At 56.9% G+C, this 25,349-nt stretch overlaps 8 protein-coding genes across 8 annotated transcripts; 5 read left to right on the top strand and 3 right to left on the bottom strand.

The window, feature by feature from the left end:
* Nucleotides 1–793: 793 nt before the first annotated feature.
* Nucleotides 794–4,089, top strand: PG986_002281 (kinesin family protein; the record flags this gene model as incomplete). Its single annotated transcript, XM_066838503.1, has 3 exons — nucleotides 794–836; nucleotides 898–1,057; nucleotides 1,128–4,089. 3 exons carry the CDS (start codon nucleotides 794–796, stop codon nucleotides 4,087–4,089), a joined length of 3,165 nt encoding a protein of 1,054 aa, XP_066707396.1.
* Nucleotides 4,090–4,978: 889 nt separating this feature from the next.
* PG986_002280 (uncharacterized protein) lies at nucleotides 4,979–9,538 on the bottom strand (the record flags this gene model as incomplete). The annotated part of the gene is made up of 3 exons (XM_066838502.1): nucleotides 4,979–5,712; nucleotides 5,774–8,257; nucleotides 8,557–9,538. 3 exons carry the CDS (start codon nucleotides 9,536–9,538, stop codon nucleotides 4,979–4,981), a joined length of 4,200 nt encoding a protein of 1,399 aa, XP_066707395.1.
* Nucleotides 9,539–10,414: 876 nt separating this feature from the next.
* PG986_002279 (UV radiation resistance associated protein) lies at nucleotides 10,415–12,323 on the top strand (the record flags this gene model as incomplete). The annotated part of the gene is made up of 2 exons (XM_066838501.1): nucleotides 10,415–10,816; nucleotides 10,890–12,323. The coding sequence occupies 2 exons, from the start codon at nucleotides 10,415–10,417 to the stop codon at nucleotides 12,321–12,323; spliced, it is 1,836 nt and encodes a 611-aa protein (XP_066707394.1).
* Nucleotides 12,324–13,439: 1,116 nt separating this feature from the next.
* On the top strand, nucleotides 13,440–14,588 carry PG986_002278 (uncharacterized protein; the record flags this gene model as incomplete). Its single annotated transcript, XM_066838500.1, has 1 exon — nucleotides 13,440–14,588. One exon carries the CDS (start codon nucleotides 13,440–13,442, stop codon nucleotides 14,586–14,588), a length of 1,149 nt encoding a protein of 382 aa, XP_066707393.1.
* Nucleotides 14,589–16,418: 1,830 nt separating this feature from the next.
* On the top strand, nucleotides 16,419–17,352 carry PG986_002277 (uncharacterized protein; the record flags this gene model as incomplete). The annotated part of the gene is made up of 2 exons (XM_066838499.1): nucleotides 16,419–17,099; nucleotides 17,161–17,352. The coding sequence occupies 2 exons, from the start codon at nucleotides 16,419–16,421 to the stop codon at nucleotides 17,350–17,352; spliced, it is 873 nt and encodes a 290-aa protein (XP_066707392.1).
* A 680-nt stretch (nucleotides 17,353–18,032) lies between these two features.
* Nucleotides 18,033–20,339, bottom strand: PG986_002276 (uncharacterized protein; the record flags this gene model as incomplete). The annotated part of the gene is made up of 3 exons (XM_066838498.1): nucleotides 18,033–18,925; nucleotides 19,005–19,754; nucleotides 19,883–20,339. The coding sequence occupies 3 exons, from the start codon at nucleotides 20,337–20,339 to the stop codon at nucleotides 18,033–18,035; spliced, it is 2,100 nt and encodes a 699-aa protein (XP_066707391.1).
* Nucleotides 20,340–21,287: 948 nt separating this feature from the next.
* Nucleotides 21,288–22,247, top strand: PG986_002275 (uncharacterized protein; the record flags this gene model as incomplete). Its single annotated transcript, XM_066838497.1, has 1 exon — nucleotides 21,288–22,247. One exon carries the CDS (start codon nucleotides 21,288–21,290, stop codon nucleotides 22,245–22,247), a length of 960 nt encoding a protein of 319 aa, XP_066707390.1.
* Nucleotides 22,248–23,104: 857 nt separating this feature from the next.
* Nucleotides 23,105–24,259, bottom strand: PG986_002274 (uncharacterized protein; the record flags this gene model as incomplete). Its single annotated transcript, XM_066838496.1, has 2 exons — nucleotides 23,105–23,503; nucleotides 24,122–24,259. 2 exons carry the CDS (start codon nucleotides 24,257–24,259, stop codon nucleotides 23,105–23,107), a joined length of 537 nt encoding a protein of 178 aa, XP_066707389.1.
* Nucleotides 24,260–25,349: the final 1,090 nt, after the last annotated feature.

The raw sequence follows: 25,349 nt of genomic DNA, 5'->3' as shown, positions 1-25,349 counted from the left end.
CAAGCCATGTCCAGGAAAGCGGTGCCCTCCTCACTTGGATGCAGATGTGGGAAATACCGAAAAAGACGTCCCCCAACTTACTTTCTACAGAATAGGCAATCAGTGTCTCGTGAATGTCGAATTGACTGAGTCATCCGTTGCATTTTGTCTCATCTCTTGCCATGCCCCTGGAAATGGAGCCGCCGCCCGTGACGTTTAGGCGCCAAGGCCGCCCTAAGGGGACGCTAGGACAGCTGGCAAGGCTACGAATCAATTCAACGGGCGTTGGCTGGAGAAGGCACCACGCACTGGAGGCACTGGAGCTGTGTCTTGTTTTGATGCTCCCCACCACGGCCCCACTATTCTCCTTTTGCCAGGCTAGCACGCTACCACTTTTGGCTCCCGGTTGCTGTGGTAAAGGCGCTAAGCCCGAAAACAGCACCAAAAGCACGCCGTGCTAATAACACAAAAAGTGAGCTGAAGACCCCGTCTCGAAGCGTGAAATGACGACGGACTGCAACCCACCCCCATTTGCACGCAGAGGCCGACCCGAAACATACCAAAACCACTCTCTTGCGCTTTTTTACATACATCATCGTATTGCCATTGCAGCTTTTTCTTCTTCTCCTTCCACTTTCCTTGAGACGATTTGGACGACCACCACGCGCTCCCTCGAGTCGGGTCGCCCAACAATTAGCATCACAACAATAACAGCATCACCACCGCCTTTTCTCCCACCCACCGACCGTAGAAGAGCTCCCACGTCCTGCCGCCCCATCTTGCAACATTTTGATGTGCCCGAACCCCAGACAACATGTCAATACCGGACCCGGGGGCTTCATCCATCACAGTCGCTGGTGAGTACCTGCCTACACAGCAAAGCTTCGGATCCGACCAAGGTCATTGACCCGCAACCAGTACGAGTGCGACCCTTCACAATTAGGGAAGCCGCACAGCTGCACCGCAGTGACGATGGCACAGTATTTCTGGGAGACGGCTCCTTAGCGGGCGTCCCCACACCCAAGCTCAAGCAGAGCGGCATCAGATCCGTCATCAAGGTCGTCGATGACCGGTGTCTGTGAGTACTGCCCACCATTGACCCCAATCCAGCCCGGAGAAGAATACTGACGATGCTTGCCCACCACCAGAGTATTCGACCCTCCCGAAGATAACCCCGTCCAGAAGTTCTCGAAGTCCGTAGTCCCCAACGGCAAGAAGGTCAAAGACCAAGTATTCGCGTTCGACCGCGTCTTCGACGACAACACCACACAGAACGAAGTCTACGAAGGCACCACCAAGAACCTGCTGGACAGCGTCCTCGACGGCTACAATGCCACCGTTTTCGCATACGGCGCCACCGGTTGCGGCAAAACGCACACCATTACCGGCACCGCCCAGATGCCCGGCATCATCTTCCTCACCATGCAGGAACTGTTTGAGAAGATCAGCGAGAGGAGCGACGAGAAGCACACCGAGATCACCTTGTCCTACCTGGAGATTTACAACGAGACGATCCGAGATTTGCTGGTCCCTGGTGGCAGCAAACAAGGCTTGATGCTCAGGGAGGATGCCAATGCGGGCGTCACCGTTTCGGGCCTCACGAGTCATCATCCCAAGGACGTACAAGAGGTCATGGACATGATCGTGCAGGGCAACGAATGGCGCACGGTTTCCCCCACAGAGGCCAACGCCACTTCTTCAAGATCCCACGCCGTGCTCCAGATCAACGTGGCGCAGAAGGACCGAAACGCCGCCGTCAACGAACCTCACACCATGGCCACGCTCAGCATCATCGATCTTGCCGGAAGCGAACGAGCGAGTGCGACCAAGAACCGTGGAGAGCGCCTGATGGAGGGTGCCAACATCAACAAATCCCTCCTGGCCCTCGGTAGCTGTATCAATGCCCTCTGTGATCCTCGCAAGAGTGCCCACGTTCCGTACCGAAACAGCAAGCTTACACGACTCCTGAAGTTCTCTCTAGGAGGCAACTGCAAGACGGTCATGATTGTGTGCATCAGCCCTTCGAGCGTACATTTCGACGAGACCCAAAACACCCTGCGCTATGCGAACCGCGCCAAGAACATCCAGACCAAGGTGACGAGGAACGTCTTCAACGTCAACCGTCACGTCAAGGACTTCTTGGTCAAGATCGACGAGCAAATGGCCCTGATTAACGACCTCAGGGCTCAACAAAAGGACTCCGAGAAGAAGTTCTTCGCCAAGTTCCAGAAGCAGCTCGAGAAGAGGGATGTGTCGGCCCGGGAGGGCATCCAGCGAATCCGCATCGCCTACGAGAACTCGGCTCCCGAGAGAGAAGATAAGGTCAACCACCTGAAGAAGCTCCGATGCATCGAGAGAAGGATTGGTCTTTTGTCGTCCTGGATAGCCGCCTTCGACACTATTTGCGACGCCAAGGAGGACGAAGACTGCCTGCCCGACAACTTCGCGGCGATGCGCAAGACGGCGCAAGGAATCCTGCTAGAGCTCGAGAACAGCCGGCACCACCTGCACCAGAAGCTGGAGAAGACGAATTGGGAGCGTGCTATCGACACGGCTCTCCAACACAGCATAACCCAGCTCCCAACAAGCAATGGCCCTGCAGATACTGGCGAGGTTTCGAGATTGCAGCGCGAAGCCGAGCTCCTCAAGTCCAACTTCGCCCGCGACTCGTACCGTGAAGTGTTGGAACAAGACAAGGCAGGAGACGCCGGTATGATGCAGGTTCTGCTCACGGCGCAGTTCGAAATCATGGCCTCGCTTGCCGAGACTATGCACATGGATGAACAGGAGGCTATTACCCACGCCAAGAGCATTATCAACCGTTTGCTGGATACCGGTTTCTCCGCCGCTTCACACATTGTCAAGCCCGAGGGCGGCAAGATGCCCGTTGAGCGGTTTTCTCCGTCCAAGCGTGGAACGCCCAAGCGCAAGAAGGCGGCCAACTTGCTCCCAGATATCGGCAAGCCTATTCCCATCCCGACGTTGGCGGCACCTGTGGAAGAGCATGGATCTCCAGTCAGGAGGTCACCGCGGCGCCGCAAAGCGGTCAATCCTGGAAAGGGAGTCTCGTTTACCCCTGTGAAGAAAAAGGCGCAACGCGGGGTGCGATGGCGAGATGATGACGGCGAATCCGGCACCCTAGCCGACTTCGAAAAGACACCTAAGAAGTTCGAGGTCAGCCCGGACCAGCCCTCGCCCGAAAAGAGTATTCCTCCTCCCGTGGCCTCGGCTTATCTGGAGAGTCTGTCCAACGAGGACGACTCGAGCCCTTCTCTGCTGGGACCGGAGATCTCTTCCATTCCCGCCGCGAAGCCTAACCGGTTCCAGGCGGGCTTCTTGTCGAAGGGGCGGACCTCGAGCATCGGCACAGCGGGTGGCTCGCCAGTGGTCCCTAAGATGTCGTTGAGCCTGGCCCCTTCTGAAGACGGTCGGACCAGTCCACTTCGGGATCTCTCGCAATCTGCTAACATCATTTCGCCCCCGACCTACCGTCGCACGTCCGTCTCTCCGAAGCCTTCCTTCCTCCCGACGCCGTCTTTTGTGACCAGCTCCCCCTCGAACAACGAGAACCGCCCGCCCTCCGGCCCTAATTCGGATTCGGAGACGAGCCTGATCGACACGAGTAAGCTGCGCTCAGCCCTTCACGCCACCAAGCGCCGCGACCGTCTCTCTATTGGCGGGGCCTCGAACGCGAGGCGCGTATCCTCGATCGGGTCCCTGTCGGGAGCCTCCAACAAGCCCACAAGCGCCTACACGGGCCCGCTGGCCTCGGCCACGAATGGCATCAGTCGGCTGCGGCGCGGCAGTTCTGAGCGGCGTAGGAGTCCGCCCATCACCTGCTCACCATCCGACATGAGTCAGGGCAGTAAGGATAGAGCCTTTACTCCCGGCCAGGCGCGGCGCATGGGCTTTAGCAGCAGCCTGCGGGGCGGGGGTGGCGAGAAGATCCATGGTGGCAGCCCCGCGAGCAGCGAAAAGTCGCTGGGGCGCGGCAGCAAAGAGCGAGACGCGGGCCTCGGCAACGCCAGGAACAGCCGTAGGATCACTATTGGTGGCTCCTCGATGCTCGCAGGCGGCGCCAAGAAGGACCGGGGACTTGTCTGGCGGTGAGGCCGAGAGGGTGACGTCTGATTCATCAGCCCGAGTCCCGAGTTCCTTCTCTGTGTTATAATGGTTGAAACGTTTCGGTGTTCATTTTTCTTTTCCTGGTGTGCATACATGAAGTGTCACTTTTTGACCTGCACAAACTTGTACAGTTGGTCTGTCTTCCCCCACACCCCGTTCTCAAGGTTAGAGAGAGACAGGTTGGTGTTGGGAACTTGCATGGAGTTGCCGGCTTTTCTATAATTTGTCCTCGTTCCCCACTTCAGGGATTGATCCCACGTGCGTCCTCCCGCCGTGGATAGCAGCATCATATTGCAAATACTGTGGATTGCCGTGGTCTTGATTGGCGCTGTTCGGTGCCACGTCATCGTGGTTGTCTTTTTTTAGATTACTCCTTCCTGTATACACAAATCTTCTCACGTTCGGGGGTCTTCTGCTGCCTGCCCTGCGGGGTTGGGCCTGGAAGAAGACCCTTCACGTCCCGTACGATAATGGCATATGATATATTGCTCGACTCCAAGCTATTTTCTCTGCTTTGTGTGTGCTCGTATCTGACTGCGTTGTGTGATTATTCCGTATATTTTGAGTCGTTGCTCTTGTCAGCTCAAATCACCGGGGGTTAAGATGCCATGTGTTGTGTGCGATACATTGCAGTTGGGACTCGGGGATGGAAGCGAACGAATGAACAAGAATCAGCTAAACATTCTACATGATGAATGCCCATCCATCCATCCATCCTACCTAAACGCCCTGTGAATGATTATGAGACGCGCCCTCCATTCCGATGCTTCCTTGGCAACGTATCTTACAACAGCTGACAATAGGTCTACCAGACCAAAATCCTCTCTCTGTAAGTACATATCCTCGTCTGAATCACCTAGTCACATCCCCCTGTCTATCTACCTCCCCGCCCATCCTCCGTAACCCCCCCAAACTTCACACTCTTCCGCCTCTCCCGATCCGTTCGATCCGACTTGGTGCCGCCCCCACCGCCACCACCACTATTAGCAGCACCCGCCCCGGACCCAGCTCCGCCGAACCCACCATGCGCCGTCGCGGGCGCGGACTCCGTGGTATTATTATGGTGGCTGTTGCTGTTGGCGCTGCTATTGGTACTGGTGCCATGGCCATGGCCATGGTGCCCAAACGCCGTCGCGAGATGACTGCTCATCCGCCCGGGACTCGAACTCAGCACGCTCATGATGCCGCCGCCCGTGGACCGGTTGCTGCTACTCTGGGTATGCTGGTGGTGGTAGCTCGACGTCAGCCTGTCCGGTTGTTCGTTGTTCTCTCCTCCTACACCACCACTTCCTCCTCCGCCTGTCCCGCCGCCGGCTCGTCCACCGATCCCCGCGAGCGCCAGCGCCTCTCGCACCCCTCGACGGCCCGGCTCTGCGCCACCTCGACGATATCGCTCCGCACCCCGCCCACGACGGCCGGCGCCGAGCCCGCGTACGGCTCGAACGCCGCGCTGCCCGCCGCCGCGCTGATATGCCGCCGCGACGAGGCCGTCGAGGACATCGTCGTGCTTCCGCCTCCACCTCCTACCCCTGCGGGCTGGTCCTGCTGTCGTTGGAGCGCCGCAGCCGATACTGATGATGCCGACGCCATCGGGGTCCCGGCCCGCGTCTGTTCTCGCACGGCGCGGCCGAGCTCCTCGGTTTTGTGAATGCTGGCTTTGTTGCGCCACTTGCCGGGCAGGCAGGCGTGGCCGCAGCCGTCGAGGGGCAGCAGCCGTCGCTGTAGGTCTCGGGGACGGCGGGGTCGTGGGACGGCAGTAGGGACAGGAAGTTCGGGTTGTAGCCGGTATTCGCACTACCGCCGGGTGTTGAGGTGCCGCTTGTCGTGCCGGTGCGTTGCCTGTTGTTGTTCGGTGGCGTGGTAGGAGGCGTTGCTACGGGCGCGTGCCAGCCCTGGATACAGGTAGCGTGCCCGCCGTGCGCGCAGCCGGGACAGTACCACCACGTCGCCAGCACCGAGTCGTCCTCCGCGTCCGCCGAGCGAGCCAGGGCCTCCGCGACGGGGACCGGAGTCATTGCAGAAGCGGTGGCGTCGCGGTGGCCGCAGATGGCGCAGGGCGCCATGGTCGCGCGGCAGCGCTCGCACTTCCAGATGGCGGCCGCGCTCTGCGCGCTGCTGCCCGAGCGCTCGATCTCGCGCGGCTTGTGGCACTGCGAACAGGTGAAGCCGACGTTGACGCGCTGCTGCGCGCGGTTGAAGATGGAGTTGTAGTTGTCGCCCCACACGTCGATGCCGTCGGGCCAGTCGCGCACGCAGAGGTTGCGCAGCAGCGCGGCCTCGACGAAGAGCTTCTGGCTCATGAGGCGCTGGTGGTGGTGGTAGAGTATGGCGGTGGCCTGTCCCGTGTCGATGACCTCGTCGGGGACGAGCGGCTTCAGCAGCAGAACCATGGCGGAAGCGTTGAGCGCGGAATGCTGCGCCTCGAACTCGAGGGCCCGCGAAAGCAGCTTGTAAGGGTCCAGTGGAGGCAAGACGGCATGGGCCTTGGTGTTGGCATCGGAAAGCAGAGGGAAGGGGAAATCGGGATCGTCCGGCCACGGCATAAAGTCCGTCTCGATGACAGTCTTGGAGGTCTGCTCTTCCGGCCTACCGAGAGCAACGCGCTCGTTGGATGTCTTGCGGGGCGACATGGACCGCATGACCTCCAGTCTCGGCGCCGGATGCTCGATGGGATGCTGCGATGCCTCGTGAGAAATCTGAGGGGAGGAGTAGTCGCTCTCGACGCTGGTGGCTGTTGTCTGAGAGATCATAAAGATCTCCCCCAGCTCGCTCGAGTCCTGCCTGACGGGCCCACGGGGAAGTGACTGTTTCTTTTTATCCGGGGAAGCGTCAAGTTGCCTGCCTCGTATGCGACTTTCGTATTCCTCTTCGGGCGTCGAACGAGAACCTGAACCTGTCCCAGTCTTCGACTCCTGTTGCCCCTTTGCAGGTGGCGGCGGCATACGCGAATAAGAAGAATTGGACACGCTGGTATCGTGACTTGTGTCGGACACTGAGAATATCTGGGCAAAGCTCTCATCGGAATCATGCCGCCCCACCGTCATACGTTGCCTGCTCCCTGGAGTTTTCGGCCCGACGTAGTCAAGCGAGAGCGGTTTTCTTTTCCTGGGCATATCTATCGCCTTAGGTAATACGTCCACAGCCTCCATATCGTAGAAGTCGTAGCCTTCGGTGCTTGAAATCTGACTGTCTTGCGACATTTCAGATAGTGGTGCCGAATCAAGGCGTTTTCGCCCACCCGCCTGTGCCGAGTTGATAAGGGTTGCGTTCAGGTTCGGCGGGAGAGTGAAGCTCTCCACCTCTTGAACAGGGGTCAGCGTTTGGCCTGAAGACCTATACTGATGTTGCTCTTCTGTAGTGCTTTCATCAACCGGCCGAGCCAGCGGCGTAGCTGCGTTGGATTCACTGTCAATCTCCTCGGCCAAGAGGGATTTCTTCAGCGTCTGTCGGCTTTCCACCGAAGAGGCCGACGGGGCTCTTCTCGGCGAGGACTCGCTATTTACTTTTAGTTGCGGCAGAGATCCATATTTGGATAAGTTGGCTTTCGAATCCGACTTCTCGAGGAGTCCGTTCGACTTCGAGTTCTTACGTCGCGTCGTCCGCATCTCCAGATGATACTCCGACCTCCGGGTGAGCAGCAGGCCCACTGCGTACGCCAATATCCTCCATGTTTGGGCGAGACGAAACTGACTGACCGCCTCGGCTGCTCGGGCATAATGATCCATGATACCCGCGACCCTTTCATTGAGAGGCCGTTGGTCTTCGTCTGTGGGTAGACCCTTTTCCAGGGCTTCGAGATAATGAGATGCGAGATACTGGTATATGGTCGTTTTCGAAGCTACAGGCACGCGCCCAATCGCCATGATTTGTTGAGGCTTGAAGGTTCCTGTCAAGTTGACGGCCTGCTCAAGCGAGATGATGGGCTCTTCCGTGCCAGTGCTGGAAGGAGGTGTGGTACTATAAGCCTGGGCGGAGCGTACGCTAGGCCGCCGTCTTCTGCCACGTTTTCGAGGACCAAGAAAGCTTCCGACCACGTCGTCTTCCGAGTCACTTCGGCTAACACTCAGCATCTGACCAGACGGGCTAGAACTGAAGGATGTGGTGACTTCGGGTACAGATGTGGTTGGGCGAGGCCTCGGGGATGTGCTCTTTCCTCTAACATCATGACAACATCACCGGATGGAGAAAAGCCGAGACTTGAGAGAGGCTGCCTGTCCATGACCTTGGGGGCAAATGCGACGTCACACTGGGAAAAGAATCCATCTAGACCTGCAGTCCAAAGAAGATCTTGATCATGCCAGAGCAAGGCGCTCGGAGAGACGTCGAATCTGTCGATTTCCTTGTACGGCATCGTGGGACGGCCAAGGTCCCAAATATGCACACCGGAAATACCGTATTTCTTGCCATGCCCACTGTCGCCATATGACACCGCAACCTGAGCCGCTCGCTTACCCTGCGCAGTAGCAGACCACAATGGCGGTCGCCATGAGACGACACTGACGGGTGCTGGTGTGGAAATCGTCCATCTTGGTTTCTGCCTCCTCTCGGCAGTTGTAGACATATCCCAAATGTGGCATTTCCTGTCGAAGCCGCCGCTGATCAGGTGGGTTCCGTCAGGGTGCCAGGATATCGATGAGGTGCCCCGCGGCGCCGCATGCGCATTGATTTTCAGAAGCGGCGCATTTGCCTTCTTGACGTCCCATTTCAAGATGGCTCCCGAGTCTGTGGCGCATGCAAAAATGAAGCCGTCCTTGGGGCACCATTTGATGTCCCGAATTCCCTCCGAGTTGCCCTGGAACGCCTTGAACGCGCGAAACGTAAGTTGACCACTTCTTGTTGTTTGCGGGACGCGCACATCGAAAAGCCGCACGATGCCCTCTTGGCCGCCGGACAGCAAAAGTGAACTCTTGTGAGGATTGGAATCCAGCTTGTTGATCTGGCGCGACTCCTCCTGCGTCTGGATGACATCCAAGACAGTGCCACCGGGCGTCGCAGAGCCGAGACGGTTAACATTGTACTGGAAGATCTGGCCGCTGGCGCAAGCGGTGAATATGGTGGGCTCGCCCTCGTGGTCGGAAGACCACTTGACATCCTTGATAGCCAGCTGGTTCCCCAGGCTGGCGGACCTATTGGCCTGTTGCGCCTGGATGTAGGCGCGGAGATCGACGCCCTCGCGCACATGAAGCCCATCGATGTGTATAGTCTTTAGAATGTCGCGACCACCGAGAACAGCGAGGCGGCCGTCGGCGGATCGATCGAGGCAGACTATGGGCTGCGACGCCTGGTATATGACATTCTGCGATTGGCTCGGGCGATAGGTCGGGAGGGGCGAGCTTGTCGTCGGGCCCAGGTTGGTGCTGTCGGTGGCCGTGGAATCGCTCTGAGGACGGCCGAGCAAGCGGCGCATTATCTTGGAAGAGCCCTGGTTATACATGTCGGCAGTCTTTGGCTATTCTTTGGCTATCCAAGCCGGAACCTAGCTGGCGGGGCGCTTCATTGTTTGGGCGGGCAGGGCAATGGTGAGTTGTGGTAGAGACGTCTTTCAGCCCTCGAACATGTTGGGCCCCGTCGCGGGGAAGGTTGCGAAAGGCCAGGAGGCGGCGCGCAAGTAATTGAGTAGCAGTGATCTCGTGTGAAGTAGTGGCGTGTTTCCTGGTATAGCAACAGCTCTTTGCGGCTGTCGCCGATGTATTTGGGTAGGATCGCAGGCCCGTGGTAAGCTTGCCCGGTGCTTGTCTTGGTTCTACCTTCAAGCCATTTGATGGAACATCCCGAGGCAGCTACTTTTAGCTGTAGCTGCTCGTGCTCTCTCTCTTGTTCCCACCTAACCTAAGCTGGAGGGACTTACAGCGTGCATTCTGCCGCCTAATGCCGCCAAGGTCCACCGAACAGCTGGGGTAGCATTGCTGCAGGGACCACACACCGATTGCTAATGACGTTGCTTTGGGGGCATGTGTCAACTGGCTAGGCGTAGGCGGTACATGCCGACACTGCAGATTGAGTGAATGAATGACTGGAGCTAGGTTAACAAACAACACCAGGCCTTCTGGATCTCAGTTCATCCCACTTGGACACACCCACCCTTGAGACGTTCGTAACACGGCACTCGTCCAACTTCACATGCATGGCTCAGGCCCCGACCCATTGGCAGCAGCAGGGTTAGGTGACTGATTGGGCTCGCTGTATCGTACATGTATCATTTGCCAGAGGCCGCCAATTGCACAAGGACATCCCACTTCCCGCATTCTCCCGTCCTCACCAGCCAAGGAATGCTGTTGTTGCTGTCCGTCGCAGCCTGCCAGCCAACAACATGTCGTTTTACAGAGAGTCGACCCGGCCTCTGCTAACGCCCCAGAATCGCCGACTGCGACACCTGCACGGCATCTACCTGCGAAACCTGACCTTCGAGCGGCACCTCTTCAAGATGACCGATGACGTCGACCTCAGCAGAGGCTCCCCCAACAAGCTCGACGCCCTGAAGAATGCGCCCCAGCTTCACCACTCCGCCTCCTCCGACACGCTGACCCAGCTGAGCCATCGACCCCCGAAGCCTCGCCGACGAAGTACCAACCTCGCCAACAAGAGCCCCGTCACGCGTCAAAAGCAGCTGGAGTTGGCCATTGAGAGCAGGGCCGCCGATGTCTTCTTCTCGCTGCACGTCCAGGGTGTGGACGACCCTGTCTACATCAGTGAAGTGGGCACGCGATCAACGGTATGGAAACCCTCGGATGGCCGGCGGTAGATTCATAAGGAAATGTCGGTCACTAATGCTACTGCCTGGATAGAATTTCAACTTCAGTTTCTTCGAGCTTTCGCAGGCCGGCTCCCACATCTCTCGGTCCTCTCAAGTAACCGTCAAAGTCTGGGCACAGCGGCGCGGGGAGTGGCTGTTGCTTCTCGAAGAATTGGTCGACTTTCGCCAGCTCAACTTCATTGGAACGCTGATCAATCACCAATTCCCGCCCAACTGCCTCGTGTTCCATCTCATTGACGGCGTCTACACCCTCGAGCTCCCGAGCAGAGTCCCCGAGCCGAAACGAGGCCCTACCTTGCCCACCTCGTCGCACAATGCTCTGATGAAACTCACGAACCTCGAAGCGTCCATCCAAGATGCGCTGGCTACATGTGAATCGGTGACGGGTCAGATCAACACGGTGCTGGAACAAATACCCCCGGACGCCGTCCCGGAAGAGGAAGAGAAGGTGAAGCTGGTCAACAAGAGTCTCGCCTCACAGCAACGGAAGATGCGAGCTGCCGAGGCGCGGCGCGATCAACTCAAGGCTTCCATCGCCGCCCGCCGAACTGCCATAATCGAAGGCCGCGCAGCCCAAGAGAGCGTCGAACAAGATGTTGAGCATGCCACCGCAAAACTACCTGCATCCCGCGACGCCATCTCCATGACAGGAGAACTGATCCGCGGACAGCGGCGGCGCATCTGCGAAGACCTTGCCCACGTCTTCCCCATCACGCAGGTACCATCTGCCCCTCCTCTGACTTTCCAGATTTGCGGCCTGCCGCTGCCCAACACCAACTACGACCCTACCTCCTCCACCGCTTCCGAGGACGCTTTGTCTGCGGCACTGGGTTACGTGGCCCAGGTTACACATTTGCTACAGTTTTATCTTTCGGTACCGATACCGTATCCCATCACCGTGTACGGATCGCGAAGCAGTGTTCGGGACGATATTTCACAGATAGCCGACACGCAGCGTTCATTTCCGCTCTTCCTGCGCGGCGGAGCTACTGCCCAGTACCGGTTCGAGTATGGCTGGTTCCTGCTGAACAAGAACATCGAGGCCCTCTGTGTGGCCTCCGGCCTCAAGGTGGTCGACATCCGCCACACGCTGCCTAACCTGAAGTACCTCCTCTACGTGTGCAGCGCGGGAACGGACGAGCTGCCAGAGCGCAAACGCGGCGGCATAAGAGGCCTGTTCGCGGGGAAGCTGAAGGGTCGTATGAGCGTGGACGATATGGGCGGCAGCAGCGCCGGCGGCAGTCGTAGAGGTAGTACCGAGAGCGACGCGGCCGCCAAGCAACGCGACGAGCTTCGGAAGGCCCTCGAGGGACAGCGGGGAAGGGGAGATGCTAACAACAAGCTGGGCGCTGAAGTTGCGCCCAAGAGGGCGCCGAGTCCGCGGTCCGTGGAGGTGCCGCCCTATGAGGAGGGTCTTCGGGTCACGTTGCGGACCAAGGGTCTGCGAGAGAATATGGTTCAATGAGAGATGGGCCATGCCATTGGCTAACGAGCTCCCGAGAAAGACTGGCTGAATACTCCTACTGGACCGCGAAGAAGCTTCAGGGACGTGGAGTGGTGGGACGGTTTCTACAGTTGGGGGGCGGGACGTGATGTTGCGCATTTTAGCGTTGATTTCTGTGATACCCGTGTACAAGTTTGTTGTTCAGAATAGTGCAGAGCAGTAATACAAGCCTTTAAATCACCTATAATGAAGATGGCACATATGCTTGATCGACACCCTAATGAAACGTTATTACTGCTTTATCTTTTGGCATATATCAAGAAAATATCCTAGTTGACAGAGTATTGTCCATGTTTACAGCAGTTGCCAGTCATCATCCCGGCTCTCTACTCCCCCTTTTCTTTTCTTTTTTTCCTTCTTTTTTTTCGAGCCCCTATGTCAAGCTACCAGAAGGAATTGAGAACTGACAAACGCCGATTACCAGATAAAGCTCCCGTGGACCGAAAACGATTGGTGTTAGCTTACATGTCAGAGGATTGAACATCATCTGGTCACTTGCTATCAGTGGTCGCTCCAATGCCCTGTCGGTGCACAGAGAGTGTTGCCCATGCTCGCTTCCCCTTTCTCTCAACCACCCACACACGCTCCCAACCCTCTCACATGCACCGAACGCCCATCACATCAAATGACACAATCAATCACCCCCTTCGACTGAGGTGGGCTTACATACGCCCCCCTGTAAGATATTGAGAATCTATGGATGGAAGGCACCGTGGACATCCTCGTGTTTCTGAAGATGGCACATAGTCGCCCACCACCATTTGCCCCCTTTTTGGGGGCATGGCTATCAACCTCCATATCGTATCAATTTAGCTTTTGGTGATACTTGGTTCAGACTGAATCTCTTCAACTGATAAGAAAAGTGTATATAAATAGGCAGACGTTTGAGAATCAAAATCAACGGTCGCTATTCCTGGTCAATCTTCTACTCTGTATCGCCCTTAACATTTACACTATCATCCTTTCTTCGCCCTGAAACCCCCGAGCCGCTCCTCTCTTTTCCTGATGAATTTGCGACGACAACGATAACATCGCGGGCCCACTAGATCAGGTCTTCTTGTAGAGCAGAAATCAATCATGGCAACTTCGAACATCGTGCCGTGTGACGCAGACATCGAATGCCTGTCAAGCCGAAAAGATTCGAAACTCCGGGGCACAATATGCATGAGTGGCCGTATGCCCAGGCCCCAATGCGTACCACTGCCGCGACTCAGCAACCCCTCCTCCTCGCTGGGCCTCCTGGGTCGCCTGCCACTCGAGCTGATGCTCGAGACCCTCAGATACCTGGACTTCCAGTCCATCACGCGGTTCGCCGAGGTGTCCGTCCTGGCCAACGGCTACGTGCGCTCGTGCCGCGAATACCGCGACGTGCTCACCCTCGTCCCCGAGACCGTCCAAGCCCTGCGCCGTCTGGGCGTCCTCAGCCTCCATTCCGTCGCCGCTATCTACCACGCCCTGCGCGCGGACGCGTGCGCCACCTGCGGCGAGGCCGGAGCGTTCCTCTTCCTCCCGACCTGCCAGCGCTGCTGCATCTGGTGCCGCAGGTACTACCCGTCCCTGCGGCTGATGACGCGCGCCCAGGCGAAGAAGTACTACGGCCTCACCAAGCAGCAGACCGACCAGCTGCGGACCGTGCACGTCCGGAACGCCATGGTCTACAGACCGAACGACATGCACTACCCGGCCATCCACGGCCGGTCGGTCGCCGCGCAGGCGGCGCGGGACCTCTCGCTCGCCGTGCACGGCTCGGAGGAAGCGGTGCACAAGGCCGTGCTGGCGGGCTGCGCCAGCAGCGAGGCCCGCGACGCCGGGTGCTACTGGACCCGGGCGCACCTCCTCCGGCCGCGCGACGACTGGTACGTCGAGAGCCTGGGCTCCGCCCCGACCCCGAGCGGCCTGCTGAACAGGGAACAGGCCGACCACGCCACCATGGCGGCCATGCACTTCCCCACCCTGACCGACAACGACGGCACGCTCGAGTACGCCCTGTGGTGCCGGGGCTGCGAAAAGACCAAGGTACGACTATGGATTGGAAGGATGCTTGATCATGGGGCGCAGGAGAGACTGAGAGCTTTACTACCCCCGGAGTATCGCACGGCAGAGTACCATCCCAATCGGGTCGGGTTGGGTCTGTCGGACAGGGCTTGGTGGAAGGAGTCGTTCTTGCAACACGCCCGACACTGCCCCGGCGCCCAGGCCCTGTTGCGAGAGAAATATGCACAATGATTCCCGATCAGCCCACGATGGTTCGGACCAGCTCTACTCGGCCTTCACATCCCGCCGCCAGGAACCGATCAGGATCCCCCTATATACTTCACCGTCCGCCTGTTCCTCGCCCATCGATCATTTTCTCCTTACCAGTTTTTGCAACCATTTTTACCGAAGCCGATCAAGCTACGACGCTCTGGCTACTTGCATGAGCCCTTGAGGGTCTCCCTCTCATGCTCTTGGACATCTAAAACACAACAACCACGTCGCTATGGGTATTATTGGCTGGTTGTATGTGCTAATATTTAATATGTGAAGCTTGGGGCTATGGAAACATTGTCAGCCACATATATATCAGTTGTTAATTATCTGTCAGCAATGGCCTGCAATGCTGGTATCACACTCCAGGATAGGGGTATTATCGCACTGTAGGACGCTCAACTTGGAAGCACGAAAGCTACTAGCATAAGCTGGATAGATATATACCTGCGTCTTTGCTTACATATATCTTTACGCAATAACTTAGTTCCAAGACATCTGCTCCTCTATCTGTGATCTGGAACTTACTTCGACACGGCTTTTAATTTCCCCTTCTTTCTTTTCGGGCCAAGGACTGGCCTCTACGTCACTCTTCCTGTCCAGGATGATCTGGTGGTGAATATCAGTCAGAGGCCTTTTGTTATATATGATGGCCAATGCCCGGCAGAGCACCCACATGAGCATCACGGGTGGTCGGGGGCTTCCCCTAGATTGTTTCAGCCCCAACCGGCGGAAGTTGGCTGTGAAATGTCTCGGATGACCTGAGAGTCATGATAGGGCATTGGCGTGTTTCCCCAGTTGATGTGGCTTGCATATCGGCTGGCTGACTTGGCTAGTTTCCCATGCACGTAAGCGCAGCCTTTGCCACAACAAGTGAATCATGCAGTGGGTGTAAGCCTCCACCCTAACCGTACCAGCATGCATAGGCGCAGAGGGGATGGGAAGGGTCACTGGAGAGCGCGGGGGTGGGTTCTGGGGGAAGACCCGATTGGAAAAAGAAAGCAACTGGGCCCTGGTTTCCTCATCCAGACAGATAAGCGAGTGCGGCTTGCCTGTAACGTGATGGTCGCGTTACGGCAAAGTGCTCTTGCTTATTCCTCGGGGCGCACTTTTCATTGGCCACAGCCACTCCTCGCCGGCGGTTCCGAGTCAGCTGCTGAACATGCACGAAATCAAACCAGGGACTCTACCCAGCCATGCGGATGCCGTCCCCGGACTGGACTGGCGAAGCAAAAGTCGGAAACGCTATCGGAGGCATTCCCGTACAGTACTGTGCAGGAATTACATGGACACGATCGAAGAGCTCGGTTGGGGAGATGCGCCAGCCAGCGCCTGGGGACGTCTCCCTTGCAGGTTTGCTTGAGGATGCATGACCGACCAATCGTGAGAAGATACATGATGCACATGTAGGACACCTCAATACAATAACCCCCATTCTATGGATATCTCCTTCATCTTTCGATTCTATGAAAGATGAGCTACTCAGAAGTGTCCATGCTGCATTTTAATCACCCGACGCTTGATTGATCGACATCTGTGCTAACAGGCAGGTAAGGCGGGAGCACGGATGGGGACGTCAACCCCATTGAATGCTTCCCGGTTCTTGTTTCCTATTGAATACAGCGTCAGGGTGCTTGTCCTGCCCCGAATATTCACTGTAACGATACCGGTTATAAAGACGTCCTATGTTGAAAGAGCAGTTGGGAACTTCTCACACTGGATGCAACACTAAAATAACCACTACACCACTGGAATAATCACGAATACGAAGCAGCTATACCAGTGGAACCAACATCTCCAAAAGACATAATGGCGATCACCACGAAGAGTAGTACGACGCAGCAGCGACGAAACGGACCTACCGAGGTTTGGCCCTCAAATCGCCTCCCCCAGGACGGCTCTCGGCGATTCGGCAAGCAGGGTGTCAACACCAAGCCCTCGCCCACGGCGGGGCCTCTGAAGACCAAAATATGCGACGATGGATACCCGGTGGTCGCACCCGGCGACATGTACCGCATGGACGAGCTCCAGCCCGGCCGACGCGAGCCCCAGTTCCCTGGCCTCCACAACTTGCACGAATCCGTCATCGCCCGAACCCGAGACCCTCCCGCCATGGACGAAATCATGGCCGACACCAGCAAGAGACGGCGCGCCGCTCTGCAGGAGATTCCCCACGGAGCCCACATCGCCGTCGTATCGAACAGCGGCGCCAAGGCCGGCCAGCTCGCCGACCAGCTCGAGGAATCGCCTCCCGGCGCCATGATCCCGGGCGCCACCGTCGGGCTGATCTTCGTGGCCGAGTTCCGCGACGAGCGCACCTCGGGCATCCACCCGGCCTGGCGCCAGATCGCCTGTCCCATCCGCGCCACCGAAGTCCGCCTGATGGCCGGCCTGCGCCTGCTGCCCGCCGCCGTCGCGGCCCGGCCCGACCTCACCTTCACGGTCACCAACCTGACGTACCCGACCATCCTGCCCCGGTACCGCGGCCTCGTGCACGACGCGTACCGGCGGGGGGCTCCTGCGGCACGGCTCCGTGCTCAACTCGTGGAAGCCCACCAACCTGGGCTGCTTCTTCCACCCGGGCGGCCTCTGGAGCGGCGAGTACGACGTCATCCGGCGCAGCTTCGCGTGCGACGGCGACCTGTACGGATGGGACGAGGCGGTCCTCTACACGCGCGAGCCCGTCGCCGTCATTGCGCCTACGGTGGGCGCGAAGCCGCAGCGGCGGTTCAACTACTGGTAAGCCACTTTCGGTATTTATTCCCTATTATTCCAATGTCTCATGGGGATATGGTCATCGTTTACTCGCCCTTATCTCCTCTGGAGAAAGCCCGTTTATTCCAAGAAGGGTAACACTAATGTCCGAGAGTCGATAGGTACGAGGATACAGTGCTTCGGGACGTCAAGTGGATGCAGCTCGACGGGAAGGGACGGCTGTGCGGTGAACGAGTGGCAGTGACGAAGCGAGCGGATGTGATTCGGTGGGATGAGCATGGTGTCCCAGGGGGCTACTTGGCAAGTTGAATCATTACCATGAGGTAGCGTGTAGACAGTAAAGTTCATCAGCGTATAATCCAGTGCTACCTACTTGGGTAAACTTGGTTCATTCCGTTTATTCCCATTGACCGTTTCAGTTGTTGAATACTGGCCACTTGAGTAAACTTGGGTTATTCCGTTTCCTGTTGATTCATGTAAGTATGCATACATAGCTTGCTACCTTTTGTCCATGGGAGATAAATGGTCATTCGTGCAACCTAACGTCATAGTATGTTTACCGACGAGATTGTGGGCAACACTGGAACAAAAAACGCCATCAACAATAGATTTGCCCTTGGAATAAAGTAATCCACCAGTATTTTGCGAAATCGATACATATTGCCCCAACTTGTTCAACTGGCTCGTCCTTCCAAGGGGCATAAGCGGTTACGTCGGCGCGCTGGCCCTTCGGATGCGTCTCGGAGCCGGGGAATGTAGCTGCCTCTGTTCTAGGTTTCGAATTCTTTGGTCCAGATCCCGGAGGACTTTGTCGCTTCTCTCGGGTTTATCACTATGCCCGTTCCCGTCCACACGCGTGACTCCATGATGACTCTCGACCCCATCACGACTCTCGGCTCCATCACTTCTGTGGGGTTTCTCACTACCTTTCGCCCCGTCATGACTCCCGATCTCATCATGACTCTCGCTCCCGCCACTACTCCCGGGCCCACTAGGAATATCGGGCTCGTTGCGAATCGGGGCTTCATCATGGTACTTGGGTCCATCAGTATGGGGCTTTAGATCATTCTCGAGGAGGCTGATGAACGTCTGATCATAGGTACAGCCTTTGATGATGGAAGTCCAATTCAGCGCCCTGTTGATTTCTGTCCAATTACAGCCGTTATCACGGTCTTCGAGTTTCTCGTCGGGGCTCCAGTCCTTGAGAGCTCGGGCTTGTTTGAGCAATCTGCCAAGAAGAAACTTCTCTTCATCTCCCATGATGTCCTCGTCCAGGAATTGCTTTGGGGTGGTGCCTCGTTTGACCCACCTAGTCCTCCCCTGGACTTGGCCTTGTACTTCGGGCCTGTACTTCTTGAACAGGCCGCATTGAAGTCGATGGTCGCCTTTTTCCACAGCCGGATTCCGGTGTCTGTGCTCATAAAGTAACCTTACCGTGACGTGGGTGGTTAGCCCAACATATCGTCGCATCAAATCCTCTTCCGAACTGTACTCCTTCTTCAGAAACCTTTCCCAGATCGAGTCACGTTTGCCGTTCCACAGGGTCAAGGATAGCCAATAAGGGACAGCATACCACCCGCGACGAGATTCGTTGACTCGACCTGGAGGGGTAAAAGCTTTGGTTAGTATTTGGAAATCCATCTAATAAAACAAAAACTAGAGTATGAAGGCTTTACATACCCTCCGCGAAGGATTGAATAAGAAGGCCGACTGGCGGGCGTTTTGACCACAAACTCCGTTTCACTTGGAACGGTGTCACATACTCAAACGTAGTTGTATGATGGGCGAAGTACGCGTTGCAACCACAATCTCTGATCTGTCCGACCATCCAGAAGAACGATGCCGCCGAAAGCGCAGGGTCTGGGTTCCCTCCCCCAATATCCGAGTGACACCCAGCGAAGATGCACTGTTTGATGTTGGTTTTGGTTCCCCTGTTCTCCTCGCTGTCCCACAACATAGGCTTGAACTTTCTCCTCTTCTCGTGGAGGGATACGGCCAGGAATGCGTTGTCCACGTTCTCCGGAACTTTACTCCCCACGAAGGACAAAGGATTCCCCCATAGTCCCATGGCGCTGACTGTGTCCCACTCGGCCAGGACCTTGATCCGAACTCCCCCAACGGGCTCCACAAGGAAGGTATCCAGCGCCTGTAGCGTATTGTGCAATTTTCTGTAGGCTTCTGGCCACTGCTCTCTGGGAACCCATTGAGCTGGCTTGTATCCAGCATTGCCCTTCCACAACCTGTACAATGTCTTCAAGAAGATCAACCCAGACTGATGAAGCAGCCCGATGTCGTTCATGAACTGAGCCAAACACCGAACGGTGAAAGCGCCTCTCGAGAAACCGACGAGGACTATCTCATCGAGGCAGGATCTGAAGTTGTAGTTATTGCAGATGAAGCAATATGCGTCGAGGAGATTCGCACTCAATCCTACAAGTACTCGTGAGTAGAGCAAACCAATCATGAACACGAGATAACAACCACCTGAGTATCCCAAGTGAGTGAAAGGAAACGGGCATGCAATAAAGGAGGTGGATAGGAGGTAACCTGGTACTGACCCTTGCCGAAAGCCGCTGCGTACAAGTTGTCTGTGCCTAGAGCGGACCGAGTCCCTACGCCGCTTGAATAGTAGACAATTTGCCGGACGCAACCAAGGCGCTTCGTTTCGTCTGCCTGTTCCACGTACCTTTCCACGGCAGCCTTTTCCGGTATAGTGTAGTCGTCGTAGCCGAGGCCATGGACGGCCCGCGCGAATTTGGCCACGTTGGTCAGCGGGTCGACAGTACCTGAGGCGTTCTTCCCGGTGCCATCACAGCAGATGAAGATCCGTTTTTTCTCGCAATCCTCGGTCACCCTCTTCATGAAGTGGGATGCGTTACTATATGGAGAGTTGTCGTCCGGCCTGACATAGTCGATGTCAACGAGATCTTTGAGCTGGCTTATGTGCTCACCCAGTTCATTCTCGATTTGAACGTCATTGCTTTTATCCGGCGCTCCGGCATTAACCGCTGACATGCTGGAGGTCGGCATCACTGGACCGCTTTTGAAGTGGGATCTTGTTGTACACCTGTCCTGATTCTGATTGAAGGGTGAGATATAAACTGTTTGGAAGCAAGCTAACACGACGACTATGGAGGGGTAATCATATCTTATTGGAAATGCGAGCACATCTAGTCACGGATATTACGGATGCCACAGGGTAACTTCAAATTTGCCGGGGACGAATGAGCGGCGACTATCGTGCAGATATATGCAACCGAAGCCGCGGCCACTGCTGATGTGGGAGACCCCGATTGGCCGCCCAACCCACCATCCTGTCGTTTTATTGAAATTTCCTTCAGCTGGGCGTCCATGGCGCGGGCAGGCTGTCGAATATTTGGAATGCTATCGCCGGCAAGGCTCTGCAGCAGGCTCCAAGGAGAGTAGGGGCTGCGGAAGAGCCGGCACTGGCTAAAGCCGAGCTGGCTCATGCACGGTATTATATCCGTGGAGGGACTGTCGCGCAGTTTCCCGGGACTGCATCTGTGCGAATCATGTGTTAGCCGAATAGGTATTCGGTGATGGGAGAACAGGTGTCGGCGAGGAAGTCCACTTGGCTCTGATCTTGAATATGAGGCTGAATAAGTACTCGGCTGTCGTGAAAAAGGAGGCCGACGGGATATATGCAGATAGTTATCACCTCGCATCGGTCTATCCGATCGTGTCAACGGCTGCCGAGAGTGGAGCATTTGGGGATCCACTTGCGACATGCCAGTGTGGTCGGAAGGGAACTCGATGCGACAACTCCAATGAGCTCTTGTGCGACACATCAAGAGGTCTTGATTGACTTGAACATGTGTGTCTAGTAAACATCAATTATATACTGCTACCCAACTTGCTTCCACAGTATCAATTGCACTCACTGGTGGTCCGCCGCCTTATCATCAAACTGCCCCAACTACAACCCCACCCCCGCCTCCGACCATGCCCTCGTCCACCATCCCCACAGTGCCCCAGCCCGGCGTCTGGGTCCCCGCCGTGACGCTCTTCGACCCGGACACCGACGAGCTGCTCCCCAAGGACCAGTCCAAGTACTACAAGTACCTGGCCTCGACGGGGCTCACGGGACTGGTGATCCTCGGCACCAACGCCGAGACCTTCTTGCTGACGCGCGAGGAGCGCCAGCAGCTGGTCCGCCTGGCGCGCGAAGCCGTGGGTCCCGACTTCCCCCTGCTGGTCGGCATCTCGGGCCACAGCACGCGCCAAGTCCTCGAGTTCATCGACGACGCCGTCCAGGCGGGCGCCAACTACGGCCTGCTGCTGCCGCCGGCCTACTTCGGCAAAGCCACGACGCCCGCGGTGATTGAGGGCTTCTTCGACGAGGTCGCCGACAAGTCGCCCTTACCTATTGTCGTCTACAACTTCCCGGGCGTCTGCAACGGCGTCGACCTCGACTCGGCCACGGTCGCGCGCCTGGCGCAGCGGCACCCGCAGAAGATCGTCGGCGTCAAGCTGACGTGCGGCTCGGTCGCCAAGGTGACGCGGCTCGCGGCCGTGCTGCCTCCGGAGAAGTTCGCGACGTTTGGCGGGCAGAGCGACTTTTTGCTGGGCGGGCTCGCGAGCGGGAGCGCGGGTTGCATCTGCGCGTTCGGCAACGTCTTCCCGCGGGTCGTGGTCGAGATCTACCGGCTGTGGCAGGTAGGAAAACACGCCGAGGCCCTGGCGCTGCAGCAGAAGCAGAGCCTCGCGGAGCAGCCGTGCAAGGGCGGCATCGCCAGCGTCAAGTACGCCGCGGCGCTCTACACGGCGCCCAAGGCCGGGATCGAGGACGCCGAGAGGAAGATGCGGCCGCGGAGGCCCTACGTAGAGGCGGGGGCGGTGGCCAAGGAGGCGTGCAGTTCTGGCATGGCGGAGGTGGCGGAAATTGAGGAGAGCTTGGCTTAGGGTGGCCCGGAGGTTCCGCTCAGAGCACACCGCCGCTTAGGGAAGGGGATAGTCAAAGGTGTGTGGGTAGGAGTGCCATATTGGAATCAAAGACCAGATCCATATTAGCTCATCCCTACGGTGCTGTGTACCTACTCGTGTTATGTAATGGGAGTTGACCTCACCCTTCAAGCACTGGTTCATGTGACATCCACTTTCGGGGGTAGTGGCGGCAGCCATTTGGACCAAGCAGGCCGAAGCCACCGTGACAACTGTGAAACCTTTCACGGTTAAACGAGTGACAGAGAGACGGAGGGAAAAGAGTGTAGACCTCTAATAAGTGCACACGAGCCTTCTGAGGCATCAGGATATGGCATCTGGTGGGACCACTCCTCCTATACGTATTGCATGGCGGGCCCCATATAACCCCTGACGGCAATTGCACATTGCCTCTAGGGAGGAGTCCGGAGTATCACTGCCGCTTCTTGCTAGACGACGTTCTGGACGTCTTTGGCTAAAGCGACAAACAGATAGTTCGTGTTCTAGCTCCCAGTCTGGATTGAGATGGACAGCGCTAAGCTAGCTTGCCGCGGCCAACTAACCGTTCTTCCCCTCGGGCGGAATCTTGGACTCGGGGATCGCGCTTAGATATCTACTAAGGACGCGAGCTGACCCAGTCGCCCGGGCCTAGCCACCATCCGGCCAACCACCGTCGGACGGCCGTATCCACTCTTCAGCTCACCTCGGGAGATTGGGGTTACGCGTAGCTGTTGTAGATCGATCCTTCCACACCCCGACAACACGACGTTCCTTTAATAGTGCCGCTTCCCAATACCGGGACCTGCTGCTTCTTTCAATCAATCGTAACCCGTCGAGTTTCACTCCCACCCTCTCGGTTGGCCATCCCATCCCATTCGACAGAGATATACGACATGTCGTTCACGTCGACCTCCCGCCTCGGCCTCACGGCGTCGGCCCTGATCCTTTTGGCATCCCCTGCACTGGCGGTGACCACGGCGGTGACCACTCAGTGCTCGCCCGGCACCACGGCGGCGCCCGACGGGCTCTCTTGCGTGCCGTGTCCCGCCGGCACCTTTGCGGACGCGGTAGATGACACGTGCATCCCGTGCCCACCGGGCACTGCCTCCGTCTTCGATGGAAGCGCTGAGTGCACGACCTGTCAGGTACGCTTGAAAGCTTTCCCCTCTTTCTTCCTTTGCCACCGTCACAGCACCCATGTCGTAACGGGTGTCTTCTGGTCGTACACCTTCACACATCTATACTTTGGTACTAATGCGCAATTCATCTCTTCAGGAAGGGTTCTTCTCAGACCTGAGCCGCAGCTCCTGCCTAGTCTGCCCAGACGGGTATGGTTCCGAGGCCGGAGCCGACACGTGCACCTTTTTGTCCGCCATGCCTACTGCCACTCCCTCTGCGCCGGCCGAGGGCGGCAGTCGATGCAGGCCCAGAGGACAGCCCGCGGGCAGGGGCAGGGGCGGGGGCAGTGCTGGGAGGGGGGTTTCAGCCGGTAGGCGTTGGGAACCATGTACCAGACGCACTCAAAGTAATCGCTGGGGGACAGGTTGGGGCGCCGTGAAGAGCACACTAGCGACAGTTATACCACACGTTGCCCAAAGAGCTATTCGCTTCCATCACTCAAGCTTGGCGTCGGCTGCGCGCGAGGATACCTGGTGTCATCTGGACACGGTCTCCGGCAGCATGGATCAAGGAAACGGTTTTATTCAAACCCGCTGGAAACCAATTCAAGTCTATTTCTCCTTTCCCCATGTGAATGCAAAACACTTTCCAGCCGCCGCTCGAAACGAACGACTGATACCACTTTCACCCAGAGTGACTGCGGAAGCCGTGAAGTCAACAAAAAGATAGTATCGTACGCGTTGGACTACTCCCTCATCTACCACACCACCACTGGCCTGCTTTCCCACAGGGACTAGCAGTCGGCGCTGCCCGGCCAGCCCTGGGCCACGCTGTCGTCGAACAAGGAGCTGCTCGCCTACATCCGGCGGGATCATGGCGTCTCTAGCCTGGTGAGCCTGCTGCTGAAAGTGGGCTTCTTCACGGATAACCGGAAAGGTAGATCACCCAACCGCCCCCCCCAATTTCACTCTTTCTTGCACTAAGCTGGCTGATGTCCGGGGGCATCGTGGTCTGGGGCTGGGGACGGAACGCCCTCGATGGTGCGGTAGATCCTGTCGGGACCTCTAGGCATAATGGCTCTAATGCTCCTCCTGTGTACGCTTCTTTCATTCGTCGAATGGGTATTCGAGTCAGCCATGCCCAAAGCCAAGAAATCTGTTCGGCCCACGCAGACGACCGGGGTAGCCCTTCAGCTGGCGCTTGGTTTGGTGCTCGAGGCCATTGGGAATTGGAAATGGCGGGGACTGTCGGAACCGCTGAGGGTGTTCTTTCGCATTCTGGCTTTCTTTCTTATGGTCTACCTGTTCGTGGCGGCGGTTCGCATCTCTCAGTGCATTTTCGGCTAAAGGATACCAATGTCAGTAGTTTCTACGCGCGAAGAGACGGAGAAGGAGGTCAAGATCGAGGTAGACGAGAAACATCTATCGATAAACGACTGAGATGTAGGTTAAAAGCGGTGACTCCCACCAATCAGCATGATAAGTCGAGAATGGCTGGAACAATTAAAATCGAAGAGAGTTTAGCTAAGTAATGTGGCAGGAAAGTTCGCCAGCGGCCCATGATCTGCCACCTGTGCCAGGACATAATCATAGAGAAATAAAGAACTGACCTTTCTGAAACGTTCCCGACATCTGGTCTAACTTCATACACGAGTTGGTGGGCAATGCCAGGAGATAGCCTTGAATCTACGAGAGTCCAACGGCCGAGCCCCAACATTGAATGAAGGAAGGTTCAGAAGGAGGGAAAATAGGCTGGAGATATGTAAGACCCGACTCTTGGGCGCGTTCGCGGTACCTAGCGCGTATCAGGTGCGGACTAAGACCATGCACCATGACCCCCTGACAGACACAGGGGTGACAGGAGGGTCACACCATATCAGCAGCGCACATATGCAAGCCAAGGAGAAAATAAATAGACTAGATAGGCTAAAGTCAAAAAGAAAAAGAAAGGAGTTTTGAAAGTACA

This window comes from Apiospora aurea, assembly GCF_038362705.1.
Source record: "Apiospora aurea strain CBS 24483 chromosome Unknown utg000001l_segment0_segment0, whole genome shotgun sequence".
Lineage (NCBI taxonomy): Eukaryota > Fungi > Ascomycota > Sordariomycetes > Amphisphaeriales > Apiosporaceae > Apiospora > Apiospora aurea.
Note: the sequence above shows the minus strand (reverse complement) of the source record. Positions and strands in the feature narration are given on the sequence as shown.